Source organism: Cyprinus carpio, chromosome A13, assembly GCF_018340385.1.
Source record: "Cyprinus carpio isolate SPL01 chromosome A13, ASM1834038v1, whole genome shotgun sequence".
NCBI classification, from domain to species: domain Eukaryota; kingdom Metazoa; phylum Chordata; class Actinopteri; order Cypriniformes; family Cyprinidae; genus Cyprinus; species Cyprinus carpio.
The window spans coordinates 17,349,146-17,365,028 of NC_056584.1; the positions used below are offsets into that span (position 1 = coordinate 17,349,146).

Sequence of the window (15,883 nt, forward strand, 5' to 3'; positions counted from 1 at the left end):
CCCAATGTACTTACTACATCGTTAGAAGACTGGCATCTACGCTAATATTAGTCTGTTTCTCTCTTATTCCAAAGGTCACCGTAGCCACCAGTCTGTATCCAGATCAGAGGGTCACTGCAGTCATCTGGATCCAGTAAGTATCCAGCCCAGATGGTGGATCAGCACCTAGAGAAGACCTCTACAACCCTGAAAGACAGCGGAGACCAGGACAACTAGAGCCCCAGAGACAGATCCCCTGTAAAGACCTTGTCTCAGACGACCACCAGGAAAAGACCACAGGAACCAGATCATTCTTCTGCATAATCTGACCTTTCTGCAGACTGGAATTGAACTGCTGGTTTTGTCTAGCCAGAGGACTGAGCCTGGTTTCTCCCAAGGTTTTTTCTCCATTCTGTCACCGATGGAGTTTTGGTCCCTTGCCGCTGTCGCCTGTGGCTTGCTTAGTTGGGTACTCTTCATTTACAGCGATATCGTTGACTTGATTGCAAATGATTGCACAGATACTATTTAAACTGAACTGAGCTGAATAATGACATCACTGAATTCAATGATGAACTGCCTTTAACTGTCATTTTGCATTATTGACACACTGTTTTCCTAATTAATGTTGTTCAGTTGCTTTGACACAATCTGTTTTGTATAAAGTGCTATATAAATAAAGGTGACTTGACTTGGCCTTTATTTGTGAATGAGAAGATGACATAAAACAAATGTTTCATTAAAATATATCACAACTACAACTTAGTTATCACAGCAATCATAATAAATCAGTTATCACAGCAATCATAATAAATCACTGTCAACTATAAGAAGCACAAAACAGGTAGGGTCACATTTGAACTCCAAGCGTAAATCTGTACTATGACACTGAATGCTAAATAAACTGTACCATACAGCAGAATAGTTAATAAAGAGAATAAAATGCGTTTGTAACTCTGTAAATGCAATCAAAACAGTGACACGAGGGTGTGTTTACATTAAAGAGGACGTGACGTCAAAGGTTTTGAACCTCAGCGACCGCGCGCAGGGCTAGTGACTTAGCTAAACATTTTACGATTTATTGCCAGCTTGCCAATACAAGTTATCAATTTTTACGAGCTTATTTTTGCTTTATTTTTATTCTTTTAGCTGTGCGGTTTGATCAAAAGGTGAGATTAACATCTAAAGGCCTTTGCGCATGTTATAGGACTATGCTAGTTAGCCATCGGCTACCCAACTGAGCACAGATAAACAAACCATGACATCGGAATCAAATGCTTCTACTGGCAGCGAATGAATGCATATCATTTGTGCACCGTGTTTCTAAAATGTTAACCATAAGATTGATTGTACAATCGTATGATTAAACGCCAAAACAATGTGTGGAGATCGCGTGCAAGCGTTGCCGTTTGGCAAACATGTTTTCCAGCACATGTAATAAAATTATTCGCCAATCTAAAGAAGTGCACTGAATCCGCATCCACGTCGAAGCACGCAAAACAAAAACAAAAAAAGTCTGTTTTTGGACTAATAGGCCTTGCATAGGAAAGAAGTTTGTTTTAACTTTTTTTAACGGCTGATAACCAAAATTATACAGACTCTTAACCTTCACTTTGATATCAGTTGATGTTGAGCACAATCTGCAGTATTCATTCATTCATAGTTATGTAGCCTCGTGTTTGTTTTCTGAAACATACCTGCATTAAAGCTTGTAATTGTAAAGTTGTAATTTCTTCTTTGTTCTCTCTTCACCTTTTTAATTCGACTGCATGAAGGATGGATCTTCAAAAAGTAATCCACGACGCCCTGTATGACTTCATTTTGTCATATATTCCTCACGCGGATCTGAGGTGAGGGCGTGTCACGTCATACCTTTAATTAAAGTGGGGGGGGGGTTCCCTCTCAATCATGAAAATATACCAGTGACGTGATTTTTTTTTTTTTTTTTTTTAATTAGTACTCTAGATGATGTGATTTTGTCCTACATCACTGGGGTGCTAGAAGATTTGGGATTTCAAGAAAGTGTGGAGGAAAACTTTGATGTAGAGGTGTTCGTTGAAATGTTAGAGGCATACATTCCTGGTTTCTCAGATATTGACAGGTAACTGGGCTGATATCTTGCAAGTTTAGTCCTGCTGAGGTTTAAAATTATTTGACTGTTGGTAATTTTTTTTTATTTTACTTTTTTATAGTGTCAAAGTTTGTGAGATGATGTTTAATCTGGCATCAAAGTTGGCCTCGGCCCGGGACACAGGTAATTTTCCTTTCTTAACAGATGTTGCATTTTTTATTATATTGTATTCGATACATTCGATTTTGTCAAAAAAAAAAAAAAAAAAAACAGATCAACCATAAAAACACCCCCCACCCCCGTGAACCTGAGTGACTATTAGCAGGAGCACAGGACAAAGGCACTTATGTGAAGAAACAAGAAAATGTCCTGCTCGCTGAAATGTGATTTGTGTCTGTTTAGAATCTGGAGAGATGAAAATAGAGGAAGGTAAACTTCCCCTCTCAGACAGCTCTTCTTTAACCCATGGAGGTTCAAGAGAAAAGACACACAACCTCACATTACAAGCAGAGGGAGCCACAGCTCAGGTAATAGGCCTTTCAAGCACATTCACAATGTACCAGATACTGGCCAGCTGGTTGGCAAGTGAATAAGTGTTTGGAAATGTGTTTTCAGGTTTCTGAATCATCTTGGGACAAACAGGAGCAACATCTTCTTGAGATGTTTCCTAAATGCAGTGTGACTGAGGCCAGAAGTGCATTGTCGATTGCTAAAGGAGACATGGAGGAAGCTGTTCGTCTCATTATTGAGGGAGATGTCCAGCTTAAGTGCTCAACGTCTCTCGATGTAAGTTCGTTTGTAGCTTCTTTCACTGAAGTAATTCAAAATCATAAAATCAAATGATCTATAAATAGTTTTTTTTGCCCTTTATCTCTTAACTGTTACTCAAGATAAATGTTTTTTTTATATATATTTGAAAGGTATTATAGGGATATTTTGTTGCAAATCAGTTCAGTGATGATAAATAAAACTGTTAAAAATAATTTTCGTTAACTGAAATGAGGCTAAACTATAAATATTAGATAGAAAAACTTTATTTAAAAAATAATTAGTCATATTTGTCAAAACAAAAAAGTCTAAGTAAGAACATTACTAAAATAAAAAAGTAATCTAACTAACTTAAAATTACAAAAAAAAAATATATATATATAAAAATAAAAGGTCATTCAAAATATTAACTTATAATAGTATATAGATAATACTAAAATAACACTGATGCCTTAAAATTGTACATTTTCAGGCAAACCAAGGGAAGACTGTTTCTGCAGAAGTTGATCAGAAACTTAAAGCGAGCATTTTAGAAAAGTGAGTTGTTATCTTGATCTCACTTTTTATATTGGATGTCACTGCAAGCTGAAAAAAATGCCTAATCGAATTTTTGGACCCGCAGGTACATGCTGGTTGATAGTGAAGAAGACAAGAAAGTGCACAGACCAGTCACTCCAAAAGATGTATGTTTTCAGTGACATTTTCAGTGATTGCATTGTATAACATCAATGAATTACGTTGATATTAATTCTTTCCAGTTGCTATATGATCATCTGCAGGCTCCTAAGAAACTGGTGCGCTATCACGGCAGTCAGGTGGTCACCACAAAGGGAGAGCGTTACCATCTAGTCAAGAAAGAAGAACCAGATGACATGAAGAAGACTTATGTTAGTCTCAAACCAGCACGCAAATATCGCTTTCATTGATGAAAGGCATCTTGCTGATGGACCATTCAGAGTCAACCCTCCTTGTTTTTGATATTTGTGTCTGGTTAACTGTGACTGGAAACAAATGTTTTAGTTTTTATTTAAATGTATCTTGGTCTAAATGTGTGTCCATTTACATACATGGTGCAGGAGTTTTTGTTTCTTGCGAGTTTTGATGTTTGAACTGATTTGCTGATCTGTGTAATCTCCCAGCAGGCCTCTTTTTTCGAGTTTTTATATGTTACTCTATTTATTTTTTAACTACTTTTTACTAAAACCTTAAGCTATACCTACAAACATGGTGTTTACATTTGACTGTTTTCTTTAAGCCAAACCCTGTTTTACACATAATTTTACTGAAATTCATTGAAATGTTCCGCTAAGTGGTTGTTTTGTTATAAAATCAACCGGTTTAGCTTATTTTCGGGGGCAGGAAACAGTTGAACATCAGTGATTGAATTTTGCATTGTGTGTTTATTTTCATATACAGAAATAAAAAGACTCCATATATGTTCCTACAGAGACTATAGAATAGCAGGGTCTGTATGACAGTTCACAAACAATGTCTGCTTGTTAATTCGGGATTCAGCTCCACATATACACTTGACAAGCTTTGGATAGACCAAAGCTTCGTCTTTTTTCTGTATTTATTGTGTAGTTGCTTTGCATAGTTTTAGTAATGGATGTGCTTTGTGATCACTATTAACAATTGTATTGTCATATCCATATTACACCAGTATTTGAGATTTGTTTGTGCTTGATGTACTCCATTTACATGTAAACCATGTTGTCTTTGCCATAGAATCACAGTATCCGCTGTCAACATTACCGGTCACCTCCACCCAGCACCTCCACGGCCCTGAAACTGAAGTGCAGTGATTAGATTCAAATATATATTAACATTATTTTTCAAGGATTGATGTTTTTGAGAGTGACTAGTAAATAATTAATGTTTTACGAATGTTGTCATTTCTCAATTGTCTACTTTAAATGGTTTTAAACTACATTAAAACTGATTTTTTACCTTTATGTAAACTAAAGAGAATAATGAGGTTGTGTTTAAAGAAGAAATTAATTTTGGTGTGGAGGAATATACACATCTAAAGACACAAAGGTGAGAAAACAAAACATGTTTTAATTTAAAAACTAGAAGAACAGACAAAACCACTTTAAGCCACTGAGAAATCAGTACTGAGAACTACAGAAATCAAAAGATCATGCAGATAGTCTGAAGTAACAGGTTCTGTTCTCTTACATTTTTACACAACTTGGATCATGCTCTAAAGCACGTTTAACAATGCTAGAACACCTGTTAAATAATTATTTTAAAGACAAAAGACATGTCTGTGAAAGGCCAAACACTTCAAAATAATCTTGTCAGAATTTTATATTCCTATGTAATCTTTGTAAGAATGCCTGTAACAAGACAAATGTTCCCAGAGTTATGATGTATTTCATATTTTGTGTTCATGATGATAGGCAATTTATATGACAGATGACGACAATCATTGATGGTACCCTGTTTGACATTTTGGCAAAATATAAAGTCAGCTGATACAAGTTCATGATATACTGTACCAATAGGTTTATGTAATGAAGAAAACTTTGAAACACTGTATACATTTAAAGAATTAAAGTGGCCATTTGAGTTATTTGCTTTCTTCCCTGAACAAAATTGAAAAACAACATAGTTTCCAGCATTTAGCACACACATTTTGTATCTTAAATGCACTAATTTTAACAACAAAAACTGTAATTAACAGGACAAAAACAAACAGTTGCAATTAAAAAAAAAAATAATAATTCGTTGAACTGTATTTTCAAAGACTTAAAAGTAGACCAAACCATTCCAAATCTTTTATTTCCTTTCAATTCATGGAGACAGCAATGGTACTGTAGAAAAGACCGGCTATGTAAAGAGGCATTAGTGCCCCCTTGCCATAGAATTTTCCACTGAAAAATATAACACCAAGAAACTAAAACATTTGCCTTATAGTGCACTTACCTAAAAAAAAGAAATTTACAAATTTTAATTCAGTGAGACAGCTACCAAAGGATAAGAAATCCTTTGTTTAAAAAACATATTGTGGCAGACCATTGTATTCTGCATTACCTCTATCCTAACAGAAACACTGTTAAGCCATGAGATCAAATTCAAAAGCAAACACAAAAAAAAAACATCATCAAATCATGGTAGTATCAACAGTTTAAAACCGTCAATGAGCCGATGGTAGGTTTCAAGTTGTAAATCATCCTCCTTTGTGGATATGCTCGAGGCACTCTGCCAGTTTCACTGCACGGACTCTGAACCACAGGAGTTTAATCATGACATATGGCACCTTCTTTGTCCCAACATGGGACAAAACCTGACAACAGGCGCTCTGGGTGGTGTAAAAGTGCTTTAAAGGCTCTGCTAATGCATTCGTCTATTTTTTAGCATGTAATGCTGCACACATATGAATTTAAGGACTTAAGGAGAGATCAACTCAAGATTCCCTCACCAGTGGTTTTCATCTTACACCAACATAGAACTAGCTATAATGGGTCCAGTAAATGAAAGCAGACAAAAGGCGGGAGTCTTTATACTGCCAAAATACTGCCATGCACTGGCAACAGTCTGTTTCAACAGTCTGAATGTACACACAAGCATATACTCATATCCACACATACACATAAACAGACCTTCTTAGCAGCACACTAAAGAGAGTTCAGCTCAGGCCTTTAACTCAGTCCATGATCATATCTGCCCTTGATCATCATGTTCAGCAATGGACCAACCTGTTGAAAAAAAATCTTGAATACCTCAGCACCCAATCACTAGAATATGAGAAGCAAAATGACTTACGTTTTTTTGTGAAATTGTTTAAAAAATATTTCATGATTAAAACAAGAACAAATCTGCCAGGCATGACCTTAAGAGTTTAAGACTTTCTGCCCTGATTTATTTTGTAGAAAGGTGAATTAGGACATTTTAAGGGTCACCTGTTTTTGAACAAACATACATTAAACAATTAAAGTAGTGGAAGAAGAAAAAGGTTATTCATTTTCGCTCTAGTCACAGTCAAATGTAGGCATGCACAATTATATTCAGGTTTAAAGCAGGTTAGCCACAAATATACGTGTAATTAGGTTATTGTCAAGGTCGAAATACACAGGGAATTCCTTAATGCATTATTCATATCTGAGGACCTAAAAATGGAAAAGGCTTTGATTGACTGTTCTACTTCTCTGTACCTCATGCGGGTCCCCCAAGGCCTCTCCCAACATCTTCTCTATGTTCCTCATTATGGCCACCTTCTGATGAGCTTTCAAAGGGTACTCTATCCTTTTTGGTGTGGGTGCCCCCTGAAAATATTTTGTACAATATTGGTTGATTGGTGCGAAGATATATCATGTTTACAAATGAATGAGATGGTGCTGCAAAAGCATACCTTGTACCAGAAGTTTACTGTGATGGTCACTCCTCCATTTAACAGGGACTCAATGTGATGCCACCTTTATCAAATAAAAAACACAAACATTTATCATTTAAGATAATTTCATAAACTTAATACAGTATTATGCAAATGTTTTGGTGTCAAGTTTTTTTTAAAGAAATTAACACTTATATTCAGCAAGAATTAATTAAATTGTTCAAATTTGACAGTAAGGACTTTTACATAGTAACATAAGATTTCTATTTCAAATAAATTCTGTTAATTTGAACTCTTTATTCATCAAAAAATACTGAAAAAAAAAAAAAAACATATCACCAAAAACATTTTGTTTCCACAAAAAAATAGAAAAACAATAATAAATGTTTCTTGAGCACCAAATCAGCATATTAGAAAGATTTCTGAAGGATATTAAAATAAAACAAACAAAAAAAATTATGTGAAATAGTTATATTTCACAGAATTTCTGTTCTTACTGTAATTTATAATCAAATGAATGCAACCTAAGTGAACATAAACCTCCCTCAAAAACATTTTAAAAAATCTTACTGACCCAAACCTTTAAACAATAGAGTATAAAAATATATTTCAGGAATTTAATATATAATTGACTTTAAACATTGGTTCACTCATTTTTGGATTACTTTATCATTTCTAATTCATATGAAAATTAATTTAGAACTAAATATTCTAAAACTATTCTAAAATGAATAAACACGTAAAAAAATCTTCCACAAAGCTTTTACATACAATAACATTCCACTGCTATTTATGAAGAAGACAATTTAGATAAGAGCACCATGCTTGCAGGAAAGTCAAACTGAAAAACTATTCGAATCCCACACCGGACATTCCTTCCACACCTGCCAAACTGTGATTGTTTTCTTAATATAGTCACTTATGCAAAGCACACAATGTGCACTTTACACATATAAACTGCACTTTAACACTGCTAATGAAAACCTGTTTGGAAAGTTTTTGAGAGACCTGAACCATTACAGGGGACCAAGCTTCACTTTTGAAACGTGTGCCTGATTTTAAAGTACATATGCAGCATGATGCCCCTTGGCACCACTCTTTGTCCATGTGTCGGATCAGAGTTCAGATATACACACACAAGGAAACTCTGAGAACATTTGGAATATAGTACAATGTTCTGTGTTTGCTCTCTAATTCAAATGGAGGCCCTTCTGTAACACGAGGTTAAAAGAAGAGGAGAGATGTTCACACTCAGGCAGCCATGAGGAAAAAGTATGGACTGTAGAATTACACAGCTGGTTGGCATCATTTTGCCCTCCAGTGACTAGGGGGAGCAAGGAGTTGGAAGACGAAGCCGTCATGGCTGAGTCACTCTCACAGGCTTGAAACTAAGTCAGCAGCCCATGGAGGCGGAGAGCCAGAGGCCTGCTGAATATTCCTAACAGGTTTTCCCAAGCACTCATCCCGTCTGCCTTTGGTTGGTCAAACAGATAGTTCCATCTCAAACTCCACATTTGGTTGAGCCAGACTGGCTAAATTACACATTTCATCTTAATGTAATCACTGTGATCAATCTTTTCCATGTATTTGAAAGCAATCTTACCAGTACATTGGGATGTATAAGACATCACCTGGTCCTACAACAGCCTCATATCCAACAGCATTTGTGAAATTAGGAAACTTGTCATAATCTGGATTTTCAAAATCAACCTATGAATGCAAAAAAACTGTTATTGCTACAGTCTTAAAGAGTATGAAAACAAAGTTTTTCAGCCAGTGGTTCTCGAACCTTTCATACCAGGAACAACATTTGTACAACATTCAATCTAGAGTCCATTTGGGTATACCAGCAACATACAGAGAAGAATTGCGGTTTAATATTTTTGAAAAGTCTGTGGTAACTTGAGATCTGTAAAAAAAAAAAAAATTCTGGGACCTAGTATAAATCAAACACAATTATCAAAATATTTTTGGCATCTCTGTTAATGTTTTTGTATTCACTTCCATCAATTCGCCCTACTCATGGTGGAAAAAGTAATGTGACAAACTCGTGAATATAATATTTTGCTTTTTTTTTGTTAATATTGTTAACTTGAACATTAGTTTGCATGCTGTATTGCTGAAGTACAAAGTAGGCTATGCAATAGATTATTATACACACAATACAGCACAATTAAATGTTTTTTTTTTAAGAGTAGACTGTAATCTTCTGGGGTAATATAACATACCAGAAACTGAGAACTACTGGTCTAGAGTGTTATTAAAACATACAATACCTGACTCTGTCTGTCGCATGGATGATGAACTGGGTAAGGATAGAGGCAGTCAAACTGATCTGGAGGAAAGAGGATGCATCTCTTATGTCCTTTGATTTGTGCAAAGAAATTCTGCTGCTCATCATAGTGTGCTGGTGTCACATTGCCTGGCGAAACATTTTCAGAGGATAAACAAACACAAAAAATTAGATGATGGTTACTGCACCAACTTAAATGTAGACAATGAAAGACCATTTTCAAGCAGTAGTTGGTAGATTTATAATTTTATTTAATGCCATGTCAGCATCTGAAGCTATTTTCATGGCAAAAACTCTACTACAAAAATACAAATAACACATAGGCACAATAAAAACCAAGAAAACAAATAAACACAGCAAGTAATATTATACAAGATTTTTTTAAATGAACATATGATAAAAATTCTAAAACCTTTTCAGGCAAAATCTTACTAAATAAATTAACTAACTTCATAAAAGAGCTTTCTACTTGCATTAAAACCGGGACAGTCCAAAAGAATATGTTTGACAATTTTCAAGGAAAAGCCAATCAATATATTTTAACTAGTAATCTGAATAAATTAGATAGAGAATAAGTTGCACTGAAACTGTATACCTTCCATGCCTATGAGCAGCAAATTTGAGGTCAGCGGTCCCCAGTTTCGTTTAGCTTGCTGTTTGTTAATCCAGTTCCAGTTGAATCCAAGGAAATCCACCACTATTTTTCGCCCAACTGTATCATTCAGAGTTTGTTGCAAGTACACTCTACAAATTACACAGCAATGTCATTTCACATGTTAAAATGTCAAAAATTAAATCAAGTAACTTCTACCTCTACCACTCAGAATGTTTTTATATTATTAACTAAATATATATCTTAATTTGCATAATATTTATTAATAACGGTAAACAATTAAAGGTCTGGAACCAGAAAAAAAAAAAAAAAAAGATATAAAAAAATAATGCCGCCAAAGCAGAGTATCAAAAGGTCAGAGATGTGACCTGGACACAAGTTGGCAGAATTAACTGCTTAGTCGTACACCGGATCGGTTTTATTTCATGGATTGGATTTCACACAGCTCAACAATTTTCAATCGCACATGTACTGTTCATGTCATAATAAACAGCTCAAAACTTCATAGTTAAGGTACATTTTAAGCACACACTGTAAACAAATGTACACTTTTGATTCAGAAAGAATGTTTTAATTGTGAAAGGAAAAAAGACCGAACAGCCGTCTTTGTTTTTATGGCAAACATAGAGTTACAAATCAAATCAAAGTAGTTACAAATCAAAAGTGCCTTCACTTTTAAGTTATTAAAAAAAAAAAAAAAAATCACCTTTCTTTTCCACCTTGTTTCTCAGTTTGATGCATCTTGTCCACAAACTCAGAAAATTTCATCTCTATTCGACGAGATTTGGGCACAAAGTCCTGAAAGTTTGCCATCTTCTTCTCGTCATAATACAAGAATTTGTGATTTTCTGCTATGTAAACAGAGAAGTCCCCATTTCCAATGTTCTCTTGCAAGTAGGGTATGTCCCATTTTAGAGCTGGATATACTAAATTGGTGTCTGTTAATACAACAGGCTCCTACAAAAGAAAAAAAAATGCATAAAAAAATGAACTATTTAGAAGATTAATAATAGTCATACATAATTGTTTTAAAAACAACAGCAATGCTAGTTTGGGTGAGTCATTCTAGTTTCTCTTCATCATTCTGTAAGCGCAATCACTTTTAACTTTTCTGCATGTTTCCTGAAGCACCAAACACACTACCACACTCATGGTTGCATTCAAACGCAAATATTTAGACTACAGCTTAAAAACTCAATTAAACCGAACTGCAAAAATATGGTCCGAGTCGAGCAGCCACAGCGACCCCGCCAAGGCTCGCCGTTTATTTGACACAGAATTATCCTGATGCAGCAGCATGAAAAAAAAAGTGCTACGTGACCAGAAGAACGTAGACTGTTCCAGCACGCGCACTGAACAGTCCACGCTCTCGCGCTCCGCTGCAGCTACACCAGACGACCGCTAACTTACAGCAACAAACCACCATGCAGCTCCATCGCCTTTTAAATGTAAATTACCATTTTATACATGATATTAAATTATAATTATTAAATAACTTAGTATTGGACTATGATTCAGAAGTGTTCCTGATCTAATATTCATTATATAAATAAATAACATTCTTAAAAATAAAATTATACTTTATTCATTCAATCGGTTCATATGTATATTACATTCTTAAAAATAAAATGATACTTTATTCATTCATTCTAAAAGAATTAAAACGTACGGTCTCGTAAACAGCTAAAATTGTTCACTGTCACTGTTTACACGAGACAGCAGTCAACATGAACAACGTGCTTTGACCGATCTCATTATAGCCCATCACCACAGTAGTTTTTGTGTACAGATGAAGACTTTGATTATACTTTCATTTATAAGTTATTTTTTCTACTTTGTTTTAATACTTTTCCTTTCTGTTTGGTTCAGGAACCCCTCCCCTGATCTATCATTAAATAATAGAAATAAATGCTATATTATATAAAAAAAATCTAGTTAAAACGTTAACAAACTGTTTCAGGAAATGCAGTATTTACATTTAACGTTACGATATCTTACTGAGATAATGTGACGTTAGCGTAAACTTTTCACTTTATGCAGAAATTATACACACCAGCCCGTTTACTAATTTTCTACATTTAAAACATAACTTAACATGGCAGTTACAAAACGATCTATTTTGTAACTAAGGAATAAACTTATTTATAACTGATCAAATGTGTCTGCTTATTGGGATCTGACGTACTAAAAGGATCTCCGATCAAACACATCAAGAAGTTTCAGCAATAATCCCAGCACGGTCTATGATTCTGTATTAGACAAAGGCGTTTAATAGCCTGCTGTTTGAGTTTGGTTAAATCATCATTTCATTTTAGTGCACCTTGCACCCATCCGAATGAATCTCCACTCATCGCACTCTAATAAGATGCAGGATAAATCTGTTACCTCGTTATTGATGAGAACCTCGGCACGCGGATCTGTATGGGATAGTCGCGGTATCTGTCGGGTTAGAAAAGTATATTGTCGGAGCTGCGATTCGTTCCAGCCTGTGTCGCGTAGATCCGTAAAGGCGGCGGCGGCGGAGGCGGAGGCGGCGGCAGCTCCATCGGTCTCTGCTGGGTCCGCCTCAGCCACGGTCGCGGCTGCCATGTCCTCTAAGTGCGCCAGGGGATTGCTGTTACTTCACAATAAAGTCGCACGAAGCTGTACGGCACAGCCGTTAAGCAGAGAGAGGAGCAGCGAGCGCGAGAACCGCTCCTGTCCTTTCACACAAGCTGCAGAAACGCGAACAGCCGAGCGGAGCCACCCGCGCAGCGAGCAGGATGAAAACAGACAAACTGGCGACGCGTTCTAAGCACCCACCGGAAGTGAGTTTTTTTATTTTCTTTCAAAATAAAAGTATTTAAACCGTTGGACGCTCGTGTTTATGAATGAGTGGGTGAGCAATAAGGAAACTATTACAAATATGTCAAACTTCAAAATATTTCGCTAAATAAAACCGACAGGGTTATCAGGAATCGTACGTGAAACGGAAGACACGAGCACAGCTGACAGTTACTCAGAAAACTATGTCCTACGGTCATCAAGTAGGCAAGACAACACAGGTGATTGGGTAAAAAACATCTAATACCCGTAACGTTACTTCCTCGGTTGATTGATCACATTATATTAAAACAATCGTTTTGCATTAAAACAAAATTCTGAAATGTGTTCAAATATGCAAATGAGCACAATCTAATAAATGCAAGCCTACACTAATTTTCACATATTTCCCAAACAGAAATCTGAACAGGTTCAAAATTCTTGTTTCATTTCACATGCAAATTATAATATTAAAACACTTTAACCACTCCAGAAATTCAGGAAATACCATAGTCCCCAGAAAAAGCCTTAGTGCGGATGGAACAGTAGATGGAGATATTGGATAACTGACTGCTATTCGTGGTCTCCCATAAGCGGCTAAGAATATTCTAGTAGATTCATTCTAGTTACCCGAATGTGTTTTTATTATTTCACTATGCATCACATGACTAGAAACGCTTTCTTATTATGCAACAGCAAAAAAACATCTAAGTGAAAATACAACACTAGAACATACTACCACCTGGATTTTTGGGAACCTTCAGAAACACCAGCAGGCCCAAATATGCTAGCACTATTGTAAATAAACCCCAAAACTTTGAATCCAGGTAATGTGGTGAAGACTGGATGCCTTACAAAAATGTTTTGAAAAACACATAGTCCATGATCCGATATACATTTTCCGTTGAACACAAATATTTTGGAAAGTATCTCAGTGTTTTGCATAGCTACTTGAGTAAATGATGACATAATTTTCATAATTAAATGAACTGTACCTTTAAGAGTAGGCTTACCTGTAACCATATCACCTGTCACTGCTTCGTCTTGTGACAGATGGGTCATTTGTATGCTGTGTTAAAAGTGACACAAAGTAACCTTTTCAAACTGTGTTATCAAATCTATTTTTTTTTTTTTCACTTTTCCCTTGAGCCTTCACATACGCTTTTCTTGTAAAATACAGGTAACCTCCGGAGGGCGCCAAAACTCGTCCGGAAAAATCAAGCTGTGTACAATATCATGCTTAATTTTTGTTTTGGCCTAGTCTGAATCTGAGACAAGACAGATGCATTTTCCTTTTGAGGTGTAATAGTTTAAGTATAATTAATGTTAACCATAGATCCTATTTTGCTTTTTTGTAAATAACTTTATAAAGTAAATATATAAATAGGGATGCCTCTGGCTCTAAAATGCTAATTCTCTTCTGGGTTTTAGGACTACCAAGCCGCTCAAGCTTGATATCACACACGGTTATGAACTAGTAATCTTGTCTGTGGCCATAATCAGTTCATCAGCGGATGGAGCTACAGTGGTGATCAAAATTAGAGAACAATCAATTAATACTTTTTTTTTCCTGAAATATTGTTAATCTTCATACTCAAAAGTTGAAGGAATATTTGCTGCAGGTATATCGCTGTTATAGTAACATGTTTGACAAAATAACCGAGGCATTTCAACAAAATCTTTTATTTTGTGGAAAACACTGTGATAAAAATTAGAGAACAGTAACCACTGTTGCATGAAAGAAGATTACAACTAAAATTTTGGAGGGTAACAGCTGTCAAATTAGTAGTTATTGTAGAGGCCCCTGTTTTGAGTGACTTTAGCTCTTCTGCAGCCACAGGACATCACTAGTTTCTCTCACTGTTCTGGTGTGATCTTGGTCCACTCTTCTTCCATAGTTCGGTAACTTTAGTTGGTTTCTAAGCCATAACTTTGTCGCCAAGGATTTTCAGTTGGGTTTAGATCAGGACTCTGGGCCGGCCATTTCATTATTTCAGCATTCTCAGCTTCAAACTGCTTTACCCATTTTGCAGTGTGACAGGAGTATTATCTTGCATAAAAATCACAGTCTGATTGGGAGATGCTTGCATGAAAGGTACCGCATGTTGTTGAAGGAGGTTCTGATAAATATTTGTATTCACCCTGCCATGTAGCCCATAAGAGGCCCAACTCCTGTTGCAGAAAACGTCAATAAATAAATAAATTAAACTTGCTCTGATCACTAAAGTGAACTTTGGACCATGTTCTCCTCTGTGCACACAACATGCTCTTCAGCAAATGTGAGCTTAGCCTTTTGATTCTTTCTGTTGATGAGAAGTTTGGTCACTGCAGAATGCGCTTTCAGTACAACTTCTCTTAAACATGCCGAGACAGATTCTTGCTCTGTTCAGCACTGGCAAGCAATTTGTGCTGTGGTGTTGAACCGATTCCCCATTGAGAGTCTCCACATTATCTTCTCGTGCATTTGTCTTACATGGACAGATGACCAGCCTTTTAGGGGACTTGAATGAATTAATGTCATTGTAATGCTGCAATATTCGAGAAATCACAGATTGGGAAAGACTAACTTTTCTTGCAATGGCTGAAAGTGTCATAACTTTGGCCTTCATCTGGACAACTTCCTGTCGCAGGGTTTCAGTCACCTTAGAGCAGCCTGCCATGTGTCTCAGTGAAAATTAGAGGAATGCTGCTAGGCTTGTAATATAACTAAGGAAATTATCACCAGGTGTCAGATTAACACCAATAACTTGGAAAAAAACTGCCCTTCTACTCATGTTAACTTCAAATAGGACTAAGCAGTGACCTTGAAATTTAGGAAATTGCAGGTTGTTCTCTAATTTTGATCTCCACTGTATTGTGCCAAACTGAAATATTTCTCAAAAAGCAGCTGTTAATGTAAAAAAAAAAAATGCTGTAAATTTTAGGGGTATCAAATGACGTCATGATGAATGATGTACTTCATAATGTATGTTTTGGACTGTATATTTTAATCTGAAAGTCATGTAAACCAACTGGTGT

At 35.9% G+C, this 15,883-nt stretch overlaps 2 protein-coding genes across 4 annotated transcripts; one reads left to right on the forward strand and one right to left on the reverse strand.

Moving 5' to 3' along the window:
* The first annotated feature begins 990 nt into the window (after nt 1-990).
* LOC109100808 (CUE domain-containing protein 2) lies at nt 991-4,701 on the forward strand. The gene is made up of 9 exons (XM_042769071.1): nt 991-1,148; nt 1,755-1,829; nt 1,937-2,080; nt 2,172-2,233; nt 2,453-2,577; nt 2,666-2,836; nt 3,291-3,355; nt 3,441-3,501; nt 3,598-4,701. Exons 2-9 carry the CDS (start codon nt 1,756-1,758, stop codon nt 3,742-3,744), a joined length of 849 nt encoding a protein of 282 aa, XP_042625005.1. The 5' UTR covers nt 991-1,148; nt 1,755; the 3' UTR covers nt 3,745-4,701.
* Nucleotides 4,702-6,017: 1,316 nt separating this feature from the next.
* LOC109100806 (hypoxia inducible factor 1 subunit alpha inhibitor) lies at nt 6,018-12,886 on the reverse strand. 3 transcript variants are annotated; one of them, XM_042769072.1, is made up of 8 exons: nt 12,449-12,886; nt 10,770-11,020; nt 10,046-10,194; nt 9,434-9,579; nt 8,761-8,867; nt 7,176-7,239; nt 6,979-7,089; nt 6,018-6,522 (listed from the first exon to the last, which is right to left on the reverse strand). In XM_042769072.1, exons 1-8 carry the CDS (start codon nt 12,650-12,652, stop codon nt 6,466-6,468), a joined length of 1,089 nt encoding a protein of 362 aa, XP_042625006.1. In that variant the 5' UTR covers nt 12,653-12,886; the 3' UTR covers nt 6,018-6,465. The 3 variants fall into 3 exon arrangements, with proteins under 3 accessions (XP_042625006.1, XP_042625007.1, XP_042625008.1); XM_042769073.1 differs by lacking the exon at nt 12,449-12,886 and adding an exon at nt 11,273-11,585; XM_042769074.1 differs by lacking the exon at nt 12,449-12,886 and adding an exon at nt 11,164-11,185.
* Nucleotides 12,887-15,883: the final 2,997 nt, after the last annotated feature.

Excerpts from the sequence above, each read along its gene's own strand:
- LOC109100808 (XM_042769071.1), top strand. The coding sequence starts at position 1,756 with ATGGATCTTCAAAAAGTAATCCACGACGCCCTGTATGACTTCATTTTG. Across the intron at positions 1,830-1,936 it reads ATTCCTCACGCGGATCTGAG|TACTCTAGATGATGTGATTT; the intron begins GTGAGGGCGTGT and ends TTTTTTAATTAG. Across the intron at positions 3,502-3,597 it reads GACCAGTCACTCCAAAAGAT|GCTCCTAAGAAACTGGTGCG; the intron begins GTATGTTTTCAG and ends GATCATCTGCAG.
- LOC109100806 (XM_042769072.1), bottom strand. The coding sequence starts at position 12,652 with ATGGCAGCCGCGACCGTGGCTGAGGCGGACCCAGCAGAGACCGATGGA. Across the intron at positions 7,090-7,175 it reads CAGTAAACTTCTGGTACAAG|GGGGCACCCACACCAAAAAG; the intron begins GTATGCTTTTGC and ends AAATATTTTCAG. Across the intron at positions 6,523-6,978 it reads CCTTGGGGGACCCGCATGAG|GTTGGTCCATTGCTGAACAT; the intron begins GTACAGAGAAGT and ends TTTTTTCAACAG.